Genomic DNA, 27,376 nt, shown 5'->3' with positions numbered 1-27,376 from the left:
GATACAGAAGCATTACCACATCATTCCCCTGCCTGAAACTCTTTTGAAGTTACCAGTTGTACTCAGGATGAAGTATAAATTTGTTAATATGGCCTTTCAGGTACCCATGATCTGGTTTATGGCTGCCACTGCTTGCTTTGGATTTTGCATTCTAAATTGCTTGTAATAGCCTATTGATACCATGTTTCTTTTCAGAGCTGGTTATCTCTGATTTAACTCCTGTTTTTCTTTTAAAATTTAAATTAGGTATTAAATCCTTCAGGATACCTTTCCTAATTCCTCCTCTCCAGTTTTATTCTTCTGTAGCACTTTGTGCATATCTCAGTCTTTCTAGGTATTGGGTTATATCATTATTCTCACTGTCCCTTGCTTCCTAGACTGAGTTCCTTTTGAACAGTTAACATGTCTTTGTATTCTCAGTACCTCTTATTGGTCCTAGTACATACTTATTTGTTAAATGAATGAAGAAAGGTTGGGAAGTACAGAAAGATGAGTAAATATAGAGGGAGAAGATGAGGTTTTTGTTTTAGATATTTTGGGATGCCTCTGGGAAATTTGAGGAAGGATGATTGCCACCAGACTGTTAGAAGTAAAGTGTTTAGAACTTAGAAACAAGGTTTTGCTTGGGTACGTAGATTTGAGAGTTTTTAGTTTAAATGATAGTGATGGAAGCCACGAGCATGAATGAGCTATTTCAGAATTTATAGAAGAAAGGCGCATCAATGTTAGAACCTTGAGAAATGCCCACTCACCTTTATAATGTATAAGCACTCATATTAGGTACTTAATAGAGGTCAGTTAAGGGGAAAGCTGATTCCTTACTATTCAGTGGATAGGAAGTTCATCAGTTACATTAGTAAGAACTAAAGACCAGGTGAACAGTACCCTTAGATATAGTTAAATTTGTAATTGTGAGGGCAGAATATTGATAGAGTTCGTTGCTGATGGCATCAGTTTCTTACTCTGTGAAATAGGAAACTGACAAAGGTTGGAGGGGAGGATTCATATATAGACTGAATGTCTACTGTGTTTTAATACTGAGGTGGAGAGTTTATTTTCTGGTTGGGGAGAATGTCAGTTAACAAATAAAATAATGAACATATAATGAGGATGTATTATTAGTCTTTTGTATGGGAGGGGAGAGGTAACAGTCTAGGGCCGTGGTTGGCAAACTGCGGCTCACGAGCCACATGCAGCTCTTTGGCCCCTTGAGTGTGACTCTTCCACAAAATACCACGGCCTGGGCGAGTCTATTTTGAAGAAGTGGCGTTAGAAGAAGTTTAAGTTTAAAAAATTGGGCTCTCAAAAGAAATTTCAATCGTTGTACTTTTGATATTTGGCTCTTTTGACTAATGAATTTGCCGACCACTGGCCTAGGGTAACATGGGTATTTTGGAGGGTTCAGCTAAAGATGAAGACTAAATATGTGTGCCACTACATGTAATAAACATGTGGGACTTTTCTTCCGCAGTTCTCAGCAACTAAGTATATATAGGTAAAATGGATATAATATTGAACTAAGATTTGGAGATAACAGAGCAAGCACAAGGCAGTAAGTTGGGTTTGGGTGCCGAGAAGAAAGTGGTGACAGGATGCTCTGTAACCTGGAATTGAAAAGGTGTGATAGAATGTTAGAGTGTTTGGTCCTCTTTTTAAATCTATATCAGTGGTTCTCAGCTGGGAAGGGGAGCGATTTGCCCTCAAGGAACATTGGCAATATCTGGGGACAATTTTGGTTGTTATAACTTTGTGTAGGAGTACCACCTGTATCTAGTGGGTTATAGACCAGGGATGCTGCTAAACATCCTACAATGCACAGGACAGCCCCCACAACAGAATGTTCTGGCCTCAAATGCCATTAAGTGCCAAGGTTGAGAAACTCTGATCTTTATTAATTTCTTGGTGATCTCATCTAATTTCTGTCTTTAAATACACTTTATATGCAGATGACTTTTAAATTTGTGTTTCCAATCTAGACCTTTTGCTCCTAACTCAGCTTTGTATACCCAGCCTACCTACTCTACATCTCCACTTGAATGTCTAATATGTATCTCAAACTGCTCCTCTTGCAGCCTTTCCCATCTCAGGGAGTAGCAACTATCCTTCTAGTTCCGCGGGCCAGAAACCTTGGTGATTATTTCTTTCACACACTGTATCCAGTTCATAAGGAAATCCTATCGGCTCGACCTTCAAAATATATTCAAAATACAACCATTTCTTGACATCTCCATTGTCACAAGCTACTTTTATCTCTCTCCTGGATTACTGCAGTAGCCTCCTCAGTGGTCTCTTTATAACCTTAGAGTTGGTAGTCAACACAGCAACCAGAATATTCCTTTGAAAAAAAAGGTGAGATTATATCAGTCCTTTGCTCAAAACCATCCAGGAGCTCTCCATTTTACTCCAAATAAAAGCCAGAGTTCTTATAGTTGCCTCTACCACTCAACATAAAATGACCCTTTATTCTCTCTCTGACCTTGTTTCCTACTGCTCTCATATTTGCAGACTACATTTTAGCCATACTTGCTTCTTTTTTGTTTTCGAACATTTCAGATACATCTCCTGCTTTAGGACCTGGCTGTTCTCTTTGCCTGGGACACTTTTCCTCTAGATAGCTGCATGGTTAATAATCACCTCTTTTCAGGTTTCTGCTTACTATCACCTTCTGTATGAAGGTTGTCCTGATCACCCTATTTGAAATCACACAACCTCTCCTATACAATGCTCTTTGGATCTCCCTTATTCTTCTCTATTCTCTCTCTCTTTTTTTTTTTTGCATAGCACTTATTTCTAACATAGAATATATTTTACTTACTTTATCATGGTTTCTTATCTTTCTCTTTACTAGCACCACAAGGGTGGGGTTTTTGTTTGTTTTGCTAGTTAATATATATCAAGAACCTCCAGTAATGTGTGGCATGTAGTAGTCACTCAGTATATATTTGTAAATGAATAAATGAAGGTGAAAGGACTAGAATTCTTGATGAGGTCAAAGAAATAGTTGATTAAAAGTAAGGAAGTAGAAGTTAAGGATAGCAGTTTGTGGTCAGAGGTAGACTCTGGGAATACAGCTTTAAACAAAAGAGTAAAAAAATACCTTTCCTGCCCTTATAAAGCTTACCTTCTAGCTGGGGAAATGTGTAACAAACCTGGCTAAATAAAGTATGCATATATTATGTTTCATAGTTATATATACACTAAGGATAAGGGAGGGTGACATTTTAGATAGATTAGTCAGGAAGGTGTTGCTAAGAAGGTGCCATTTGAGTAAATATCTGAAGAAAGGAAGAGAACGAACCATGAGGTTATAAGGGTAAGAATATTTCAGGCAGAGGAGTAATGCAGGTAATGCTGAGATTGGCTTCAGAGTTGGTGGGATTTGGGAAGAAATATCCTTTAAGGAGAACCATATTGTAGGTAAGTGAGGAAGGAGGTTAAAAAAGCATTCTTTACTGCCACCTTCTTGAACAGAATCATTTTTTATCACAGTAAAAGAAAAGACAATGACCCCTTGTTTATTTTACTATTGCTTCTGCAAATTATATGTTTGTTAGGAAGTCATTCAAGAACTGATGTTGACAAAGCATATTCTTTAAAATCATTTAAAAGCAACATCATTACCTTTCATGGACAGTAGAGGGAACCATTTTGCTAATTATCTAAATCTGGAGGTACCTTATTTTGAGATAAAGCCCTTTCATTTACTATGTTACACAAAAAGAGCAGTTTCCTTTTTCAAATGTAAAGATTTGTGCACTAGCCAGTGTGGCTCAGTTTGTTGGGCATTGTTCTGTGCACTGAAAGGTTGCTGGTTTGATTCCTGGTCATGCCACATGCCTGAGTTGCGGGCTTGATCTCTGGTGGGGGGCATGCAGGAGGCAGTCAATCACTGTTTGCTCTCACATTGATGTTTCTCTCCCTCTCCCTTCCTCTGTCTCTAAAAATCAATTTAAAAACTAAAAAAAGATTTGTTTTCTTTCAGAGTCTGTTAATATTTGTTTGTATGGGTATACTGATGTAAGTAAATTTGATAAGTAAGTAAATTTATAAAATTTAGAAGAATTAATAAATAGTATGAAAATCTTTGGAGAATAAATAGCAGAAAAGTGTGTACTTCCATTTGAACTTAATTTGCTTTGCTACAGATAGTCTTTCTCTTATTCTGTCATATGACATTTTAAGGTCCTGGGATTCTTATGTGTGCCTTGAATGTTTCCTGCATTCTGTGAATGTCCAGCACAAATTTATCAACTACCAAGGCTATCTTTTGTTAAATATGCCCCCCTGTACCCCATGTATGGTAACAGATAATTGATCTTTAGTGGCAATATGTAAATCTTGTTTTTTATCAGTTGTTTAGTTATTAAATACTAGAGGCCCATTGCATGAAATTCGTTCACTGGTGGTGGGGAGGGTGGGTCCCTCAGCCTGGCCTGCGCCATCTTGTAGTCTGGGACCCCTCGAGGGCTCAGGCCTAAGCCGGCACTCGGACAACTGTCTCACAATCTGGGATCCCTTGCTCCTTACCGCCTGCCTGCTCGCTCCTTACGGCTCAGCTAACTGCTCTTTAGCGGCAGGCTCCTTACCACTTGGCTTGCTGCTCCTAAGCACTGCCGCGGAGGTGGGAGAGGCTCTCGCCACCACCACTGTGCTCGCCAGCTGTGAGCCCGGCTTCTGGCTGAGCAGCGCTGTCCCTGTGGGAGTGCACTGACCACCAGGGGCAGTTCCTACATTGAGCGTCTGCCCCCTGGTGGTCAGTGTGCAACATAGCGACCAGTCGTTCTGGTCGTTCCACCATAATGATGGCTTAGGCTTTTAGTATATAGATTTTGATATTTGCTCAAGCTAATTTTTGTTCCGCTGACTTTCAGGGTGGTTTTAAAGAATCAAATTAAGAGTATGTAATTAAAAGGATGTTGAGGGCTAATAATTAAGGAGTTTTCAAATTGCAAGGGTGTAAAGGATAACAGTGGAAAAATATGGACAATGAAATGGGTTTAAAGAGGCATTTAAAAAAGGGACCAACCTACCAGATATGTTTCTTAAATTATATCTTGGTGAAAGAATTAGTTGAGAGCTTGTTTACTGTTCTTCAGGTGATTCCTTGGTTCATTCATTTTTTTTTTAACTGCTTGCTGTTGGGTCCTGTGCTGGAAATAACATCAATAAGATGTTGTACCTGTTTTGAGAATCCATTCATCTCATAGAGGAGTGAACACATTCCAACAGTAGTTTCACAATTGAAGGCAAGATTGCCTCTGAGGTGGGCCTAGGAGTGGGCAGGAGTTGGTCAGGGAAGGCTTAAGAGACCAAGAAAACTGGGATTTGGAAGTGGATGAGTTGGAGTTGGCCAGGCAGATGATGGGGTAAGGTGCTGCAAGGAGTTGGTTGCCTAGGTTTAAAATCTAGCTCTGATACTATGGTGTATTCTTAGGCAGTTGTGCATAAGTTTTATCACCTATAAAATGAGGATAATAATTTCACTGACTTCATAGGGTATTGTGAGAATTAAATTAATATATAGAAAACAGTGTCTTGTCATATACTAACTAATTGAAGGTTAGCATTTAATGTTAGTTTTGTAGAGATCTAGAGGGTAGAATTGGCAGGTTATGGTCTTTGAATGTGAGTTTTAATGGAAAAGGATGCCTTCAGGACAGTGATTCTCAGCCTTGAATGGACATTAGAATCACCTGGGGAATTAAAAGGTGCTGATGTCTGGGCCCCACCCAAGACCAGTTTAATACTTTCTCTTGTGGTGTGGCCATCAGGTGAGTCTAATGTTCAGTTGGACTGAGAACCACTGGTCTAGGATTATTTCCAGGCTTCTGGCTTGGATGACTAGGGAGCTGATGGTGCCATTTACTAGGATAAAATGCAAATTGAAAAAAAAGATGTTGCTTTCAACATAGCACTTGGGCTTTCTAAGAATCCTGCTAGCATTTGCATGCTTTAACTTTTGAAACTAAGGCATACTTTTTTAAGTATTCTGGATTGGATATCATATATATGATATATATGACGTTCATGTTCTTGTGTCTGCCTTCTCTATAGATTTACCACCTATAATTTTTATATTTATTGATTTGTTTGACTCCCTCTTTTAAACTTTCTTGTTGATTGCTTCTTCCCTTTGCCCCCACTCAGCCCCTAATCCTATTACTACCACCACTAGAATTTAAGCTCTACTAGAACAGGTATCTTTGATATTTTTGTTTACCAATGAATCCTGAATTCTTGGTACATAGTGTACAATATATATTTCTTGAATGAATGAGTAAATGAATGTCTGAATTACTGTCAGGCTGGTTTTGTTTCCTTCCAGGTTCTTGGCTCTGCTCCAGAGTAAGTGGGATGTTGTAGAGCAGAGCTGCAGAGAGATTTGTAAGAACTGTTTTCTTCCTGTATTTTAATTGATATGCATAGAACTCAATTTTTGGTTGCTACAGGTTGTAAGAATCAATTGAGCAAATGCTTCTTAATACATCTAAACAATGAAAACTTTTTAAATGTTTTGATAGGAACCACCAATGCCACCTCTAAATAACTTTAAAGTGGGGATGAAACTAGAAGCTGTAGACAAAAAGAACCCGGATATGATATGCCCAGCAACTATTGGAGGTGTGAGAGGAGATGAAGTTCATATCACATTTGATGGCTGGAGTGGAGCTTTTGATTACTGGTGCAAATACTATTGCCGAGATATTTTCCCAGTTGGGTGGTGTCGTCTGGCAGGAGATGTATTACAACCACCAGGAGCCTATGGTAAGATATTAAGTAACTACATCTTCTTTTATTTTATTGAAATTATATATAACTGCTATTGGCATTGAGGTTAGCATTTCATACCCACTGGAGCCACAGGCAGAACAAGGAGGGCACTGTCCAGGCTAGAGAACTGGAGATAAAAGAAGACTGTGATTAGAATTCTTGAGGGCCAACCCAGTATCATAGTCTGAATTGACAGTCTACACTGGAGATATGGGCAAAGCTGAAGCTATTCTTGGACTATTGAAGCCTCACTGCTATAAGCACTTTGGGGTACTCAGTTTCCTTTATAGTTGATATTAAACTTAAAATTACATATGGTATTCCATTGTTTATATCTAGAAGATAGAATTTAAAAGATTGGGCATAACAATTATTACATACATGTTTTACATGATTTTGGTCATTTTACAATTAAATTGATACTTTGATAGTCTTAAGTAAAATCTACACATCAGTGAACATTTCGACCCTATGGAAGCCATCATAGATTAGTATGTTATTTTAGTCATGGGTTTATTAGTTGTGATGTTGTGTTTCATAAATTGAATACTATGATTTTCTGGATATTTTCTTTCAGAGAAAAGTCATAAAAACATTGGACTTTTTTGGTGACTCTTCCAAGAGTGTAGACATGCCTAACCTGGTTTCCTGAGAATGGAATAGCTGCTGAGATTTAAGAGGGGTCCATGCACATAACCCATTCATTTGCCTTAGTTAAATATAAACTTATTAGTGGAATCAAATGTAAACATACTTAAAATTTACCTCACTAAATTTATTTATACCAGAAAAGAGAAAAATGGATGTAGAAAATTAGTAGGTAAGCTGTGTGGAGGAGGGGAGTGGAGATAAGCGCATGCAGCCGTATTACATTAGTCCTTTCTTATCTGTAGAGAATATGTTCCAAAACCCCCAGTGGATATCTAAAATCTTGGATGTTGCCAAAATATATTCTATGTTTTTTCCTATATATACATATACTTTCTGGCTTCTCTTTGGTATGTCTGAATTGCCAGCATCACTACTTTTGCATTTTGGGGATATTATTAAGTAGAATAAGGGTGACTTGAATACAAGCACTGTGGTACCATGGCAGTCAATCTGATAACTGAGATGGCTACTAAGTGACTAATGGTGGGTAGCGTATATAGCATGGAGATGCTGGACAAGGGGATGATTCATGTCCTGGTTGTGTAGGAGTAGGATGATGTGAGATTTTATCATGCTACTTAGAATGGCACATGATTTAAAAGATATGAATTGTTTATTTTTGGAATTTTCTATTTAATATTTTGGGTTGGAGTTGACCATGTGTAATTGAAGCCATGGAAAGCAAACCACAGATAAGGGGGGGATTTTTTGTAATTTGGGACTTTAATACAATACTACATACCATGATGTTCTTTTTATTAGGCACCTCTTACCAGTTTCTTACTGCCATAATTGTAGGAAGCAGACATTAATGATTGATTTTTGTAAAATTTAGTATGATACAGATCTATATGCATGTGATACTAAGATAAATGAGGCATAGTCTCTGTCCTCAAGAAGTTTGCTTTCTATTGTGAAAGGGATGAATGGAGGGATAGATTTAAAAAGATGATACAGAATTAAAAATGTAAAAATAGAGATGTATGCTAGATATGAAGTTGGTTCAAAGGTATCCAGTCTGTTTAGGCTGGAGGTAAAAGTGTTTGGTTAAAGAAAAGCTTCACAAAAAGACACATGATAAGACTATTAAGAGAGGAGAAAAAGTTTGTCAAGGGGAATGGAGATAAAGGTAGAGTAGACACATCACAAAGGTTAAAATTAGTTTATCTTGAAAACTGATGAGTTCAGTTCGTGACACAGTGACGTTGGAATGTGTGGCTACAAATGCTATTGTCCTCCAGTATCTGGTCTCCCTTTTTTTCTTAGTAATACAAGTTGGCTGCTTAACACAGTGGTCGGCAAACTGCGGCTCGCGAGCCACATGCGGCTCTTTAGCCCCTTGAGTGTGGCTCTTCCACAAAATACCACGTGTGGGCATGCACATACAGTGCGATTGAAACTTCATGGCCCATGTGCAGAAGTTGGTTTTCGGCTCTTAAAAGAAATTTCAATCGTTGTACTGTTGATATTTGGCTCTGTTGACTAATGAGTTTGCCAACCACTGGCCTAACATAAAGACTACATTTACAATCTCTCTAGCAATTAGATGTGATCATTAGATTAAATCCTGATCAATGAATAAAAGTACAGGTAGTGTGTTCTACTTCCAGGAGGTGTATTACAGAGAGATGAATGTACCCATCTCCTCTTCCTTCCTCCTGCTTTATCCTGCGCCTAGAATTGTGGTTGTTTTGGGTGGAGCTCCATCTCAGATCATGAAGTAGGGACCATATTCTAAGCATAGTGGAGTAGAAAGTAGAAAGGAGTCAGAGTCTCTGTGAACTTTGTGGAGCAACATTTTTATACTAGCCTGTTCCATACTATTATCTGAGAGAAATAAAATTCTATGTTATATAAACCTCTATTCTTTTAGGTTTTTCTGTTATTGTTAGCTGAACTGAATCCTGATTCAGGGTAGCTTTAGGACATCCAGGTGGACATGTCGATTGGAGAGCTTCATATGCAGGTATGAAGCCTAAAAGGATAGATCTTGCTTGAAAAAGCAGGTTTGAGAGTCTTCATGTTCATCAAAAAATACTTTTTGTGTCAGGTACGATTATAGGTGCTGGCAGGGGGAAGGGTGGCAGCTTATACATCCTATCGATAGCTGTAAGTAGTGGAAATTTGGGGTGTAATTTTAATTGTGCACGTGTAACAGATGGAGGTAGAAGAGGACCAGTGACAGGATTTCCTGGGTCAACATTTATATTTTTAAATATATTTTTATTGATTTCAGAGAGGAAAGGAGAGGGAGAGAGAATCACTGATCATCTGCCTCCTGCACATACCAAACAGGATCGAGCCCACAGCCCAGGCATGTGCCCCACTGGGAATAGAACTGCGACCTCCTGGTTCATAGGTCTACACTCAACCACTGTGCCATGCAGGCCAAGGCCTGGGTCAACATTTAAAACAGTAATTCTCACACTTGAATCACCTGGGGGAGCTTGTTACAAGGCTAATGTCCTGGAACTCATATCCATGGGTTCTGAACCAATAGGTCTGGAGTGAAGCTACTGTGGTACCATGGCAGTCAATCAGGTATTTCCACTGCACATGATTAGAGGCCCAAACTTTGAAAAATACAAAAATGAGATGAGTAGAAAATAGAAGCCAATTTAGAAAAGTATACATAATCATAAGAGAGTAAATAGATTGGTCCCCCCAACAACAAGAGAGGAAAGTCTTTAAGGAGTAAGTATACAATACTATCAAATGCAGCATAAAAAGTTAGGAGAGCTCATTAGTGGTCTTAAGTAAAAGTGTGTTTAGTAGACTTTTTTGAAAAACCAGATTTTAGAGAGTTGAGTAAATAGAAGATGCAGAGCATTTTTTAAAAATGTGGTTTCACCAGTACTTTCTTAGATCTGCCTGCTCTGTTCTTTACCCCACTAGACATTTCACCAGTTAAAGGAAAAATTAGAAACCTTTAAATGGTCTTTAAAAACATACAGAAATATTAAATATATTTACTTGAAAATTAAATAATTTAAGGGCCTTAAGCATTAGATAATATAAAAAGCTATAAATAATAAATTAATTCAGTGTCATAAATTAAAAATATTTATTTTTTTGTTATTTTTGAATATTCTTGAACCCATTAGAAATGTTTGTTTTTCAACCTTTATATAATTGCTTTTTCAACATTAGTTTTAGGATATATCACTTAAAACTTTTTCAAATAATTAATAACTAAAGACAATTAATTCACTTACATGATTTCTTAAAGAAATGTAGTGGGGCATCCATGAATGCCACTTGATTTGACTTTACATTAAAAACTACTTATTTAAGCTTTACTGGTTATCTGTTTAATATCAGTAATAAAGTTTAATTGACTATAAAACTTTTTTAAAATAAAAATTTCCTCCCTGTGCTAACACTTCTATAATCAGAAACAGCCAAGTTCTATCAGGCTAATAATCATTGGTAGAAAAATCCACTGAGAAGCATGCCTTGGGTAGAAAATTCAGCAAGCTGTGTGGCTTTCTCTCTCTTGTTTATTTAGGTTTTCCTTTCTTGGTTCTTGTTCTGACCCTACAATCTTTCAAGGCCCTTTGCTTCTGGTTGGTGCTGTCACAGCTCACCAGATTTATTCTGGAGACCAATACAGGGTGAGGAGGAGGAAGATGTGTGCTGCTGTGTCCTTGGCAACTTAAAGAAGGCTGAGTCAAGTAAACTAAAACAAGTCCCATTGTAGATTGTCTTCGTGAAGAATTTAGTTGATCTTGCTGTTTTGTTTCAACTTGTCCCCCCTTTGTATTTTATATCTTAGTTCTCTCTTAAAAATGATATTTAGGAATGCCCTGCAAGCCCTTCTTTTGTTTCCAGCATATACAGTTAGAGGAATTACAGCCAGTCATGTCATTCAAGTCCAAATATTTATTAATACAGGAAGGAGCAAAACTTAGAATCCAGCAACTTAGAATCAGAACTGAGACTACCATAATTTTAAAGGCAAATTAAAAAAATCTTTTCTTTTTTACTATTTTTATTTGGGTAAATTTATAAACAAATAAGTTGCTATTATGTTTCTATAATTTTATTTATTGATCTTTTAATTTATTTTTTGTTTTAGTTTATTTCTTTAAAAAAATTTCTTTCTATAATTTTATTTATGAACACAGTAAATGTAGGTTTTTCATCATTTGAGAAATTCAGAAGCAGATATTTTTTTTATTGTTGACTCGATTACAGATGTCCCCCAGTTCACCTCCTTTGCCTCTCCCACCCTGCCCCCGCTTCCCCTAGGCCTTCAGCATATTGTTGTCTGTGTCCATGTGGTATGAGAAGCAGAGTATTAAAAAAAAAAAAAGCTGTCCCAGCATTATTTTTTCTACTATTGTGGGATATTAACAATTTTAAGAAATAAATTGCTACATTTTAAACCATTCTGCCTGGCTTTAAAGGTACTTAAATACTTTTAAAGTTAGTATATAAATTAAACTTTTGAACACAATGGTTTTATTTAGTTTCAGGTTTATGCATCATTGATTGTAAATGAATGAACCACACTGGTGTGAAGTGTCTGTCATCTTATAGCTTAATTCTTTAAACAGTTATGACCATACAGACCAGTAAGGAGGGCAGCGAACTTCCAGATGCTTTAGTATAAAGTTGCAGAATCCCAAGGGTATAGAGGAATTCTTCTGGTGGAAGGGAACTGTGGAGGAGGGAAAAACCTGCAATCAGGAAGGTGTAGCCAAGCATTCCTGAGTAGTGGCACCATAGGCCATCAGTGACCATCTTAAGTCTTCTTGATTAAATCCTTCATTTTATTGAGTCCCTCAATACTCCCCTCGCCTCTCAGGGAAACAGCCTTAATTTACAAGTGGAACTCAATGGTAAACATGACATTCCTTTCACACTTCGTAAAACATTTCTGATAATGAATATTTGATAGAACTGTCATATTAGATTTATTTTGTTGCTAATTCAGATGTCAGTTTTATGAATACGAACTGTTTTCAAAAAACTTAAAATAGATTTAAATGTAATTATCTTGGGCACTGTTTGCTTCTTTGAATGCTGGTTTATTTTATTTTATGTATGTGTGCAAGTGTGTGTATGATTCATTTTTTTAATTAAAATTTTATGGGAGTGGGCTTTAAAATCTAGACTTTTCATCTTTCTTAAAAGTTAACTAGTCAGTTTATATAGTAGTCTTATTTTGTAAAGCCCTTCCTATGTAATATTTTTTGAACTGATTCAAAGTTAGTCTTTTGAGAAATATTTGAAAGCCTCCACTGAGAAACAAGTAGTTTTACTACCCACCCCCACTTCATTCTTATTAAAACACACACACACACACACACAAAAAAAAAAACACCCCCAGAAATTATGGCTGTTTTTGCTCATTGTTCAGATTTGTGCGGAGGAGTATGTGGCGTCTGTATCTTGTACTTCTGTAAATTTAAAAATGATGATTTTATAGTTTTTAGTACATATGTTTACTAACTTTTCCCCCTTTTAAAAATATGATTGGTGTATGTTCAGTAAAAATCACATAAAGCAGCACTTTCCCTTTCTATGTTATAGTGGGATAAAAGTAACAGAAGTATTTTTAAATAAGGATGTAAAAAGCTCAAGGTGTGCCAGTCCCACTGGAAAGCTCAGTAAACACTAAAATATTTGTTTAAATTTTTACTGTCAATATAGCTTAAATATAGACTAATATACTTAGCTTATTTAGTAATCTTCTTGTTTGGTCTACATGAAGTAGTTCGAAATGCTATCAACCCAAATTATTCACTCAAGGGCCATGAAATTTCAAACAGCTGATATTTTCTTTTTCATGGGTACAGCTTGCAATAAATGTTTTGCTTGTGCTAATGAGACAGCTATTATGATGCAAAGAAGTATCTTAACAAAACAAATGCCCTTTTTCTGTTTTAAGTGTTTCAGCTAAATATTTCAATAATTGCCAGCAGAACCTGGAGCTTCTTTCTTGTTTCTGTTCTATGATATATTTTAACAAGTTCTCTTGAGACTATTAAAATGTCTTGGTTTTTAGGACATGTGGTCCAGCATGGGTAACTTTGTCTACAGAGGCAATGAGTTGGCAGTTAGATTTTGCGTGTCTTCTCATTTCTTTCCAAATTCTCTGACCCAGGGTAACCTTTGGTTCTTCTGTGAAGGCAGTAGTGAAGGAAGTTTGAACAGGTGACTGATGATCAGTGCCTTTAGGGTCCACAGACAATATGTGAATTACTTTAGCAGTCCTCTTAGTCCCCTCCTCCCACTCCCACCCCCTTAAACCAACAAATGCAAATAGCTTCATCCCCATTTGCTAGAAATTCAGGCTTACTCAGGCAACATGGGCTTTGTTGTTGACTTGCTTTCTTCAGAAAGGCAGTTTTATTCCTGGTAAAGGAGGAGGCCCATGAGTGGAACCTAAATCACCTTTATGGTAAGTGCAGCAACAATTTGTTTCTTTGGAATATTTCCAAAGGTGGGATTACCCTCAAAGTTTCTTTATATTGTAGTTGAAGTGTGGTTAAAGAAAGTCATTATCTGCTTTGTTAGCTTTTGTATATTAAACATCCCAATCATTTCTGTTATCTCAAAAACCCTGTTTTATTCTAAATATTACTTATTATTTTGTTAGCACTATTATTTGATTAGTCACTTTAAAAAATTGTTTTATGATACAAGGGAAAAGTCAGTCTGATTATTTCAACCATAAAAATTGTTTAAATAAAAAAAGAACAACCCAATTGTAAGTTAGATTTGATCATTTAAATCTACAGTTTGTAATGAAAAGTGTTGCCAATTTTTTTCTGTAGCTTTGAGGAATATAACATAATTTTCATTGATATTACATGAGACTTAGTAAAAATATGTTTATGATACAGTGATGTGGATACCATATTTTACCAAGTAAACATTGTGTCAATACATTTAATGTGTTTTGTGGAAAGTATAGCAGTGATTGCTATGATTGTTTTTAATAGCTTAATGGAAATCACTCTATAGAAGTCATTCAATAAGAAAAATGTTGTGGTTTAAAAATTGAATGGCTTTTAAAGGCTTAGGTGATAGGAATTGACCTGAAACCACTGAAGTTGCTTCTTTTCATGTGAACATTTTTTTCTGAAAATATTAAAGGTTTTGGAAATGGTCATCTTCTTTAATAATATTATTGTGACCAAAATCTTGGTTCTTTTGAAGTGAGCAGCTATGAGGAGGAATTGTGGGAAGAAAAAAAAAAAAGGTCTTCATGGGGAACACCCTCATGAAGCTGAAGGGAGTAGTGTACAAAGCATCTATGATTGGCCAAGTAGAAAACAAGTATATTTAAAAACACTTTTAAAATTAAAGCCCTTCTAAATTCTAACTGTGATTTCTAGCTTGTTTCTTCATTTTTATGATTTCCTTTCTAGGCTGAATACTTATGAGATATAATTATATGACAGGATAAGAAAACCATGTAACTTCTACTAAATTCGATTTTCTTATTTTAATTTAGCATGTATGCCAAGAAAAGAGGCACTGTCATTTAGGTATGGAGATAAACAACTTAGCTGGACTTTTGTATTTTAAGTTAGAGAGTTATCCTTTAACCTTTTAATTGTGTTTGGGAATGTCTTTCCTGTAACATTTTTACAACTTTTCAATAACCATAAGATAGAATATTCTGTTGAAATTAAGGTATGTTTTATAAGGTGTATGAAGAGTTTTTTCTCTCTTTTTAAAATCTATTTATTTTAGCTCTCTGTGCCCTGTTTTGAAAAGGGGGAGAGGGAGTGGATTGAAGCTTTAGATCCTTTCAGTATATTTGATTTTGGTTTAGTTGTCCAGACATCATCTTTTTAAAGCTGCTAGAAAAGACATGGCACCACTTCCCAAATTGGGATGTTCTATGAGACCCCAAAGGCAGATCTTTACTTTTTCAAGTGAATGAGTTATTTATTTCTCAGTGGGAGTTACCTTTTATTATATGCTCGAGGTATTTTTAATTCTGTAAAACTGTGGTTCTTGGTATTGAGAGGGAAACCTACATGGGTCATCATGGAGACTCAGAAAGGACAATGGAGGAGCTTAGGTAACAGGCTGGACTTAGTCACACTATTGGACTCTGACCATATTGACCAAACCATCTCTGCTTAGTAAATGAGTAGGGAACTGTGCAGGTTAGAATAGGTAACTTGGTGCAAGGTCCCAGAGGATTAAAAGATGAAAAGACAAGTCTCATTTCCATAAAAACTGGTACAGCTACTACTATAAATTAGAGACCTTGTTTTCCTTTGTAACTTTTCTAGTGTTTTCCATCCTTTCCCTTGTAGTGATTAGTTGAAAAACCAATCTTTTTTAAAATGAAGGGGGGCTTAAAAAGGACTTTTATGCTTGTTTTGGGCACAGTAGGAAAGCGAGAAGGTAAAAAGCAGTATTGTAGAGTATGTGATGATAAAAGGAAAAGTGATAGGCAGAGACCTGTGCAAGGCAAGATTGAGGTGTGGGCAGTGTCTGACCAGGACAGAGAGTGCCCTTGCTACTATGAATGGAATACTGTGTGTAGGTCTTTGATAGTCAACTGCTTATGCAGCAGAGATGCTTTTATGATTATGTTCTGCTCAGTCACCTTGGACCAGAACTATGGAGATGAATAGGTTGTCAAGAAGTAAAGATTTATCCCAGTGGGTGTGGCTCAATGGTTGAGCATTGACCTATGAACCATGAGGTCACCATTCGATTCCTGGTCAGGGCACATGCCCGGATTGCAGACTTGATCCCCAGAAGGGTGGATTTTATAGTCATCAATGATATTCTAATGTTCTAAAGCAGGAGTTGGAAAATTACAACCCAAGGGCCACTTCCAGCCTGTGAGCTAAGAATGGTTTTTATATTCATAAAGGGTTTAAAAAGACAAGCAAACGAAGAAATGAGAAAGAATATGTAACAGAGACTGTATATGGCCTTTATAGCCTAAAATATTTACTATCTGGTCCTTTACAGAAGAAGATTGCTGACCCTTGTATAGCGCAGACCCAGAGAAAAGAAATGCTAGTGTGATTTAGATGTGGGAGCTGATTTGCTGAACATTGTCAGAGATTAAGGGGTAATAAAGTAAATGATACTAGTTAGAGGTTATTGGTGGAGGTGGACAGTTGGGTGCAGGTTGATAAGGGAGTAAAGTAAAGCCAGAAGAAAGCTAAAAGATAGGGCTGAAATTGTCAGGACTTGTGGCTATATCTCAAAGAGAATGAAAATCATGCTTAGTCCCTGGCCGGGTGGTTCAGTTGGTTGGAGCATTGTCCCGTACACCAAAAGGTTGCAGGTTCAATCCCCAGTCGGGGTGTATAAAGGAGGCAAGCAATCGATGTCTCTCTCTCACATCGATGTCTCTCTCTCTCTCTCTCTCTCTCTCTTGCTCTCGCTCTATTTCTCTTTATCTCTATTCCCATTCCTCTCTATCTAAAATAAACATATCCTCCAATGAGGATAAAAAAGGGAATAAAAGCATGGTCAGTTGGTATGAAGCAAAGATGACAAGTAAGGATATTGGAGATATAGAAAGCAGGCACAGTTGGTTATCTTGGAGATAGAAGAGTTCCAGAAATTGCTAAGTATAACCATTTTAGAGAGGGGCTGAAATATCCAATGATGAGGTTAGGATGATGAAGTGTGAGAAATATGATGGTTAGATTACTGAAGATGATGACAGGGAGACTGTGTACGAAGACATAATGTGAATTTGATTACTGAAGAAAGTGGAAGTGAGAGTGGAGAATGAGGTAGATGATGGTAAAGAAGTAAGAAGAGACTGTTGTAAGTAGATTAATTACTCTAAATGGGGGTAAGGGGGAATGATGGTGACAATTAAGTGGTTCTCCATTTGCTCTGTCATCCAAGAGAAGAATTTTCCCTCTCCTTGACATGTGAGGTGATAGAAGGTAGATAAAAAGGCTGCAGGGAAGATGTGGTATTCTTCATCGAAGGTCAGTCAGACGTACACTTAGTCCTTGAATATGGGAGGAGCAAAGTGGTAGATTGGTTTTCAAGTTGTAAAATGAAGCTCTCAAAATAAAAGTAGTTGATTTTTGCATAGATGTATAAATGTTTTATTTATATAACTCATCCTGTAAAAAAATTTTGTTTGACATTAGTACTTCTTATTGTGTGTAAAATTCATTTTTTAAATGAAGTTATTAAGGTATAATACTAAAAGTATATATTTAATTGTGAACCTAGACTAAAGTAACATGGCAGGTAATTGTCCTGCAGTGTGTCTTGTAAAACTGTATGGAGTGTTTGTGAGCCATTTGAAATATTAAAACAGTTTGGGTTGGGCTTCCAAATAACTAGTAGATATAATCACTTGGGCTTGATAGTGGTCCTTCTATGACAATGTTAATGTGGCATCTATATTGTAGTATATGAAGCTTTGTTATTAGACATACATATATGAAGATAATGTGCCTTAGCCATTAAAAACCAAGTGCAGGGGACTCACCTGGCTTCTGAAAGGTAAAGCGGGAGCCATTGGTAGCTGTTTTATGTTCTTCTGTATTGATGGGCAAAGTGATTCCTGCATATAGCATAATTAGTAGCATAATTGCATAGTATTTTATGAAGGAGGAACTCTTTTCTATGCTAAGGGCTAGAAATATGGGAAGCAGACAAAAGGTAAATAGTTAGAAATTTTCACTGCACTAAATTTAAAGTTATTGGCTCCTCTTATAAAAGCCTCTTTACTTTTTTTCTGGAGAATTAGATTATTTCCTGATAATAAGAAATCCTAAATACCTAAAACTTCATCTTAAATCATACCTTTATTTTAAGTGGTTTTCAATGATTAACTCTTGGAATGTTTTTAAAGATAAATTTATATTTTGAGTAGTAAAAAGACAATACCTTAATTATGTCATTTAATTTTATTTTTGTGTTGTGTTTTCCCCCACTCAGCTACTACAAAGAATACAGCTAAAAGACAGTCTTCCCTTTCCAAAGCAACCCGGAAGTCAATGCAGTCTGCAAAGAAAACTGCTGTAGCACTCCCAACACAGCAGACCAAGAAGTCAGGACGGGCTAAACCACCTGGACGTCCTCCAGTCCCCAAGAAGGAAAGTTCTGCTAAAAATGTCACACCAAAGAAAAAAGTCCCAAAAAAGGTTAGTTGTGTCTTCTACTAATTTGTATTATAGGTCTCTGTAGTGCCTTATTATTTATAACATATAGTTTAGGATTTACTAAGAGTATGATGAAGCCCTTTAAGAGTTCACTAAGAATACACACACACACACACACACACACACACACACACACACACACACACGGCTCTTTACGGCCTACATAGCCATTGAGATTGATATTTCTTTTCTTGGAGAAAAGTAAAACTTTGAATAGTCTTTGACCTCTTCAAAACCACATTGATATTAGCTGGCACTGCAGCTGTGAGTCCAGCGCAGAGCTGAGTGGCCATGGCAGATACCTGATATTGTGTTCTGAGGAGTGGCCATTGGTGGGATGGAATGGTCCAGGGACTGTTTACACTGAGATGGACTACGGATCAGCATGTACCAGAGGTGGAAGTCCAATTCAAACGTAAGAGGACAAACGTAGAGGCTGTCCTCTATTGAACAACTGAGAGTGCCATCTCAGCAGCAGCAAGTACCTGTGGTGGACTTTGAGGTGGAACTGAGGCAGGCATTCTTAGCTAACATGCCAGGAGATGGTTAAAGCAGTCTTGGAACATCCCAGGTAGATGATTCCAAGCAAAAATCCAGGTTCCACCTACTGTTTGAAGCTTCTGCCCCCAGCTTGCATTGTTTGTAGCAGAATCTGCATCATACCTCTTTGTCTGTAGCCTACCATTTGTTCTTAAGGATCCTGAAACTTTACTGTAGACATTTGATTTGGTGGAACAGCAATCATGACTGTGGGAAAGACCAGCAAAATGCTGCAGAACATCGACTATAGAGTGAATTGTATCCTTCAAGATGGCCAAATCTTCATTGGCACCTTCAAGGCTTTAGACAAAAACATATGAACTTGATCCTCTGTGATTGTGATGAATTCAGGAAGATCAAGCCAAAGAATGTGAAGCAGCCAGAATGTGAAGAAAAGCGGGTTTGGGGTCTGGTGTATCTGCATGGGGAGAACTTGGTTTCCATGAGTGTGGAGGTACCTCCCTCCAAAGATACTAGCATTGCTCGAGTGCCACTTGTTGGAGCTGCAGGAGGAGCTGGAGTTGGCAGGGTCTCTTGGTAGAGGAGTACCAGCTGGTGTTCCAATTCCTCAGGCTCCTGCTGGATTACCAGGCTCTGTCTAAGGGGTTGGGAGACCATCCCAACAGGTAATGACTCCACATGGAAGAGACACTGTAGCAGCTTCTGCAGTTGCAGCCACTTCCAGTATTGCTGGAGCCCCAACTCAGTACCCACCAGTCAGGGACTCTCCCTCCGGGCCTCCCCCCCACATCAGTGGGCCAAGCAACCCTACCTCCATTCATTATTGCTTCTCTACCTGGTATGAGACCACCCATGGGATAACCAGTTGGGCTTCTCCCTGCTTGAGGGATGCCAATAGGCATGCCCCCTCCAGGAATGAAGAAGTCCATCTCCCTCAGGAATGAGTCCACCAAGACCCTAGGGTACTATTGATCCTTAGTCACTTTTTTCCTGCAGTGTGTCTTGTAAAACTGTATGGAGTGTTTGTGAGCTTTTGTCCCCACTATGCTGCATTCATATTTGCTAATAAATGCATAGAGCAATTACACTGTGGGAAAGAACCTCCAAAACCACTTTGAAAGGACTGCATGGGCGTATTTATGTTTAGACAGTTTATTTAAAACTCAGTATATTTTACAAATCAGTCTGAGGTGAATTTTACTGTACATAAATTATACCTCAAACGGGCGAGTGGGGAAATCAATGTGGTCAATTTAATGATGCTAGATCTATATTCAACTGACTTCCTCCAAGAAAGCAACTCTAAAACCTGGAAATAATAGAAAAAGCAGCTAGCTGAAGACACTAGAGAATGAATAGAAACTGACAGACTCTGGGGGTGGGGTGGGGTGGGGTGGAGTACACACAGTAGGAGGGGTGTTATACAAAATTTTATATCTGGCAAAAATACCCTTTAAGACTGAAGGGGAACTAAAGATTACATTTTTAGATAAAGCATACGTAGAGAATTCATTACTGGCAGTCAAGCACTGTAAGAAATACTGAAGAAAGCTTATCTCTGGGTAAATACACACATGACTTTTGGACATTTTTCTTCTTAGTTTCTTTAAAATAATGTAACTGTTTAAAGCAATAATTATAGTCTTGTGGGGTTTATAACATACATAGATATAGTACATAAAACAGTTATAGTATAAAGGTTTGGGTTGGGGGACGTGGATTTGTATCAATGTAAGGCTTCAATATTTTATGTTAAGTAGTACAGTATTAACTTTATATGGATTGGACATTGTTATCCCCAGGTTATATTCTAAAAATACAAATTCAAAGAAGCATAGCTAAAAAGCCATTTAAGTAATAAAAAACGATAAGGAGGAACGGAGGAGCAAAACACAGAGTAGACAAACAGAAAATGGTAGATCCAGACATAAACACATTAATAATTATTTTAACCTTTTGCACTTGGATGTCGAGTGTGACTCGACACGGTTAGCATCGGTAGCAGCTTGAGAAAAAAGCAAGTGAGTGCAAAGGGTTAAAAACTAGAGGCCTGATGCATGAAGATTCGTGCAAGAATAAACCTTCCTTCCCCTGGCTGCCGGTACCGCCTTCGCTCTGACCCGGAGCTGCCTTTCCGCCGTTGCTCCGGCCTGGAGCCGCCTTTCCGCCTTCACTCTGGCCAGAGCCGCCTTCCACCTCTCGCCTTGTCATGTCAATTTGCATATTCCCTCCTTATAGGCTGTGGGTGGCACCATCTTTGCCTTGGAGTTACAGTCAATTTACATATTCTGTCTTTATTAGATAGGATTAGTGGACTAAACTCTCTAATTAAAAGACAGAACTTAAGAAGGTGAAGGGATTAAACATAACAATATATCACATAGACACAATGAAATAGCTCCTAGAAAACCTCAAAAGTTGATATAAAATAAAGTATTAGTGATGTTTAATAATGCCCAGAGTACATTTGGTTCTTATAGAAACTAGAGGCCTGGTGCACGAAATTCATGCACGGGGGGAGGGGGTTCCTCAGCCCGGCCTGCACCCTCTCCAATCCGGGACCCCTCGAGGGATTAGGCCTAAACTGGCAGTCAGATATCTCTCTCGCAATCTGGGACCACTGGCTCCTAACTGCTCACCTGCCTGCCTGATTGCCCCTAACTGCTCTCCCCTGCCAGCCTGATAGTTCCTAACTTCTCTCCCCTGCCGGCTTGATTGCCCCTAATCTCCTCTGCCTTGGCCCCCGCCATGTGGCTATGTCAAGAAGGACATCTGGTCTAATTAGCATATTACCCTTTTATTAGTATAGACAGGCGTAATTTTACATATAAGCCCCTTGTAATGTCAGAATTATCTATATATATATATATATATAGCCTAAATGACCGTTCATCTGGTAGCTATGATGCTCACTGACCACCAGAGGGCAGACGCTCAATGAACAGGCATGGAAACATGGAACAGACTGATGAATCTAAGTGGGGAGGAGGAAGGGTGGGAAGAGATAAACCAAAGAACTTACATGCATACTAGAGGCCTGGTGCATTTGTGCACCAGTGTGGTCCCTCGGCCTGGCCTGCAGGGATCAGGCCAATACTCGCAGTCAGACATCCCCTGAGGGGTCCTGTACACCAGGCCTCTAGTCTTATATAATATAGAGAAATGCAGACTAGATACAGTAAAAGCTAGATGTGTGACTGCTTTCTAAAGACAACTCTGTCATCTGTCTTGTTGAAATCCCTCACTTCCATTGAATGTATTCTTGCTGGATTATATTTACAGAGTTTTCTTTAGCAGTGTGAGAAAACTTGTCTTATAGAGAACCTAAAAAAATAAAACAAGTTTTAGAGTGAACTATTTTTGCTAAACTATTTTGGCTAAGGTGTGACCAGTTGGAGCAGGGGTAGCACTGGGAATCTCAGCTTCTTGGTCTCTTTTTCTCCCACTTGACCAGATCATGTGCCCCTCTGAGGAGCACAGTGTGAAAGTACTGCAGTTGCACACACACACACACACACACACACACACACACACACACACACACACATACACAGGGGTTTCCAATCCTCAGGACTTCTGGTAACTGATCATTTGTGGACCAGCTATGTCAGTGCTTTTCTGACCTTACTATCTGGGAATGTTTTTTAAAGAATAATGCATACTTGCGTTTTTTGTTGTTGATTTTTTTTAACAGGAAAAATCTATTCCTGTTATGTGTTCCACATCTACAACTTCTGTAAAGATGCTGACCAGAGGCCGAGGTGTTGAATATAAGGAACCCAGTCCTGGGTCATCTAAAATAATGATGTCTACAGGTAAATTAGTATTTCTAAAAGACTATAAATTTACCAATCTTTTATTATGTATTATTTTCAGTATATTTGAAGTCCTGGAAGTAAAACAATAGGAGAAAAAATAATAATAAACATTTCTTTAAGCATTTTTCATGTTTTTTGAAATTCTGATAGTTCATTTTGATGTTAATGAAAAAGAGTCTGTTTAAATACATGAGTCACTCAATACTCTTAAAAGTTTTTATCCATCTTAGTAAGATTTATAAAATTTACATGGTCAAACTTATTTTTGTTTTTCCTTTCTCTCATTTCACAATTTGTCCTATTGTCTATTTGTATTTTTAAAAAGCTACCTCAAGCCTTTTTTTAGTGCCTTTCAAAATCTGGACAGATCATTGTCTGTTAAGGGGCATGATGACTTTAAATTGTTCTCTGCTTTGTGAAGAGTATGAAATGACCAGACCCAGACTAATCAATTTCTTTTATTTGTCATCTCCTACACATTTTCTTATTCCTTTTCTATTTTTTAAAGCATGCTCTACCGCTTCCTTTCCTAGATTCTTAATAACTCCCCTATGCTCTTTTGTTCCCAGGACTTTGTACCACAATTTTTCTTTCCTGACTAAAGAGAAATTAAATTTTAAGTTTTTGAAATGAAAATCACTTTTAAAAATGATTATTGTAACATACCTCATTTTATCAATTTATTATTTCTGATTTTTAGGAGAGACTAGTAAAATGAGTATAATGCAAAGGAGGTTAAGTTTTTTATTGCTGTTTCATTTTTGTGAGAGAGTCCATCTTTTCTTTGACTATTGCCAAAAAGTTGAATTATTATAAAGTTCAACATAAGCGAAGGTGAGATTAAGGTTTTTTTTATTAGACTATGTCTACATGAAAATTTTACAATTTAAACTAAGTAATGGGTAACGAATAAAAATAATGTGCTTGATTTTATGTTTGGTAATGTACCATCATATTGTGACATTGTTGATTTTTTAGTCTCAGTGAAGAAAAATTGACATTTCTGTAATTATAGATGATTTGCTTCTAAATCATATGCTTTTATTATACTAAGGAAAGCGTTTATTTTTAAATTTTCTTCAGTGAACCTTGACATATATATAAAGAACATTTTTATTTTCTTAAAGTTAATAAAAAAATTTCTCTAGGTCATTAGAATTTACCGTGACATATGTCTTAAGTTATCTGATTACTTTAGGAAATATAATAAAGGTACAATATTGGTGATTTAAAATAAATTCAGTCCAAAAATGAGTGTTTTTTCCAATTACAATTGATATTCAATATTATATTGGTTTCAAGTATACAGCTTAGTGGTTAGACATTTTTATAATTTGTGAAATGATTCCCCCAATAAGTCTAGTACCCACCTGGTACCATACTTAGTTATTACAATACTAGAGGCCTGATGCATGAAATTCGTGCAAGAGTAGGCCTTCCTTCCCCCAGCTGCCTGCACTGGCTTCCCTCTGGCACCTGGGAACCTCACAGAGGGAGGCCCCTCCCACCTGCCGCAGTCCACTGGTCTGTTGCAGCCATGCTGGTTGTGGCTTGCCTGGCCCTCACAGCCCTGGCTTTGACATCTGGTCTAATTAGCATATTATGCTTTTATTATTATAGATTGTTAACTATATTCCCTATGCTATACTTTACATCCCTGTGACTATTTTGTAATGGCCATTTTTTAAAATTAATTATCACATGAGAATTTTTTTCCATTGATTTTTGGAGAGACTGGAAGGGAAAGAGGGAGGGAGGGAGGGAGGGATAAAAAGGAGGGAAGGAGGGAGGAAGAAGCAGAGCGAGAAACAGAGAGAGAGAGAAACATTGATGTGAGAGAGACATATCGTGCTCCAATTGAGGCAGTGGATGGAATATGCAACCCAGGTACAGCCCCTGACCAGGAATGGAACCTGCTACCCTTCGTTGCTCTGCCTGACACCTTAACTACTGACCTACACTGGCCAGTGCAGTAATGGATATTTTCTATTTCTTAATACCTTCACCTTTTCACCCAGCCTCCCAACTCCCCTCCCATCTAGCAACCATCAGTCTGTTCTCTGCATCTATGAGTCTGTTTCAATTTTGTTTGTTTATTTATTTGTTCTTTAGATTCCACATATAATTGAGATCATATGGTATCTGTCTCTCTCTCTCTCTGTCTTATTGCACTTAACATAATACCCTTTAGGTCCATCCATGTTGTAAATGGTAAGATTTTATTCTTTTCTATGGTTGAGTAGTATTCAATTGTGTATATGTACCACATCTTCTTTATCCAATCATTGATCAAAGGATACTTTGGTTGTTACTATGTCTTGACCACAATGAATAATGCTGCAATGAGCATAGGGTTGCATATGTCTTTGCAAACAAATGTTTTCAAATTTTTCGTGTAGATACCTAGAAGAGGGATTGTTGGGTCATATGGTAATTCTATTCTTAATATTTTGAGGAATCTTCATACTGTTTTTCATGGTGGCTCTACCAGCTTATATTTTCACCAGCAGTGAATGAGGGTTCCTTTTTCTCCACAACCTCTCTAACACTTGTTATTACTTGTCTTATTGATAATAGCCATTCTAATGGTATGAGGTGGTATCTCATTGTAGTTTTGATTTGCATTTCCATAATAGCTAGTGAATCTGAGCATCTTTTCATGTATCTGTTGGTCACTTGTATGTCTTCTTTGGAGAAGTGTCTGTTCAGGTCCTCTGCCCATTTTGTTTTCAATCCTCACCAGAGGTTATGCTTAGAGAGAAGAAGGTGGAGGGAGGGAGAGAAGGAGGGGAAGAAAGAGAGATAGACACATCAATATAAGAGAGAAACATATGTAGATTGGCTGCCTCTGTACATGCCTTGACTGGCATTTAAACCCACCACCTGGGCATATGCCCTGACCAGAAATTGAACGGACAACCTTTCAGTGCATAGGACAATGCTCAACCAACTGAGTCACTCTGGTGGGGCCCTCTCTCCCTCTTATTTATTTATTTATTTATTTATTTATTTATTTATTTATTATTTATTTCAGAGAGGGAGAGATAAAAAAACATCAATGATGAGAGAGAATCATTGATCGGCTGCCTCTTGCACACATCCTACTGGGGATCTAGCCCGCAACCTGGGCATATGCCCTTGACTGGAATCGAACCGAGGACCCTTCAATCCACAGGCCAAGGCTCTATCCACTGAGCCAAACCAGCCAGGGCTGCCCATTTTTAAATTGGATTGTTTGTTTGTTTGGTGTTGAGTTGTATGAGTTCTTTATTTTTTTTGGATATTAAGCCCTTGTCAGAGTCATTGTTTACAAATACCTTCTCTCATTCAGTTGGTTGCCTTTTTGTTTCTTTTGCTGTGCAGAAGATTTTTAGTTTGATATAGTCCCATTCATTTATTTGTGCCTTTACTTCTCTTGCTTTGTTAAAATCATAAAATCTTCTCTATGGCCAAGGTCCAGAAGTTTAGTACCTATGTTTTCTTCTCTGCAATTTATTGTTTCAGATCTTATATTTAGGTCTTTGATCCATCCTGGATTAATTTTTGTACATGGGGACAAACTGTAGTCTAGTTTCATTCTTTTGCATGTTGCCTTCCAATTTTCCCAGCACCATTTATTGAAGAGGCTTTCTTTTCTCCATTGTACATTTTTGGCTCCTTTGTCAAAAATTATATATGTGGTTTTATTTCTGGGCTCTCAATTCTGTTCCATTAGTCTGTATGTCTGTTTTTCTGCCAATGCCATGCTTTTTTGATTATCATTGCTCTGTAGTATGATTTGAAGTCAGGTAGTATGATACCCCTGGCTTCGTTCTTTTCTTTTCTCAGGATTGCTTTGGCTATTTGGGGTCTTTTGTCGTTCCATACAAATCTGATGATTTTTTATTCTATTTCTTTAAAAAATGACATTGAGATTTTGATGGGGGTTGCATTAAATATGTTTATTGCTTTGTGTAATATAGTCATTTTAATTATGTTGATTCTTCCAATTAATGAATCTGGAATATCTTTCCATTTTATTGTGTCTTTTTCAATCTCTTTTAATAATGCCATGTAGTTTTCAGTAAATAGGTGCTTTATATTCTTTATTAAGTTTATTCCTAAGTATTTTATTCTTTTTGTTGCAATTGAAAAAGGAATGTGTTTGTTTTTTCTTTTGTTTCCCTTGCTTAATGAGATATATCGGAAAAAATATTACTAAGAGCAATGTCAAAGAGTTTACTGCCTATGTTTTCTTTTAGGAGTTTTATGGCTTTGTGTCTTTTATTTAAGTCTTTAATCCATTTTTAGTTTATTCTTATATATGGCTTAAGAAAGTGGTCTAGTTTCATTTTTTTGTACTGTCCAGTTTTCTCAACACCATTTATTAAATAGACAGTCTTTACCACATTGTATATTCTCGCCTCCTTTGTCATAGATTAATTGACCATTATTAGGCTTGGGTTTACCAGGTGTACCTGTTAATAATGCAGATTTTTTTCAATAGATTGAGTTGCACATATGTTG

At 37.3% G+C, this 27,376-nt stretch overlaps 1 protein-coding gene and 1 pseudogene across 7 annotated transcripts in view; both read left to right on the top strand.

Moving 5' to 3' along the window:
• SCML2 (Scm polycomb group protein like 2) overlaps window positions 1–27,376 on the top strand; it is a 71,927-nt gene that overhangs the window by 27,309 nt on the left and 17,242 nt on the right. For all 6 annotated transcript variants that reach the window (XM_079765361.1, XM_079765363.1, XM_079765364.1 and 3 more), the window contains 3 exons: window positions 6,522–6,765; window positions 18,328–18,533; window positions 22,747–22,867. In XM_079765361.1, coding sequence (XP_079621487.1) covers window positions 6,522–6,765; window positions 18,328–18,533; window positions 22,747–22,867 — 571 coding nt within the window. The remainder of the gene's footprint in view (window positions 1–6,521; window positions 6,766–18,327; window positions 18,534–22,746; window positions 22,868–27,376) is intronic.
• On the top strand, window positions 19,295–20,013 carry LOC307095817 (small nuclear ribonucleoprotein-associated protein B-like; annotated as a pseudogene). Its single transcript has one exon. The product of its transcript is annotated as a small nuclear ribonucleoprotein-associated protein B-like (transcript).

This window comes from Cnephaeus nilssonii (genome assembly GCF_951640355.1).
Source record: "Cnephaeus nilssonii genome assembly, chromosome: X".
In the NCBI taxonomy this organism is placed as follows: domain Eukaryota; kingdom Metazoa; phylum Chordata; class Mammalia; order Chiroptera; family Vespertilionidae; genus Cnephaeus; species Cnephaeus nilssonii.
Note: the sequence above shows the minus strand (reverse complement) of the source record. Positions and strands in the feature narration are given on the sequence as shown.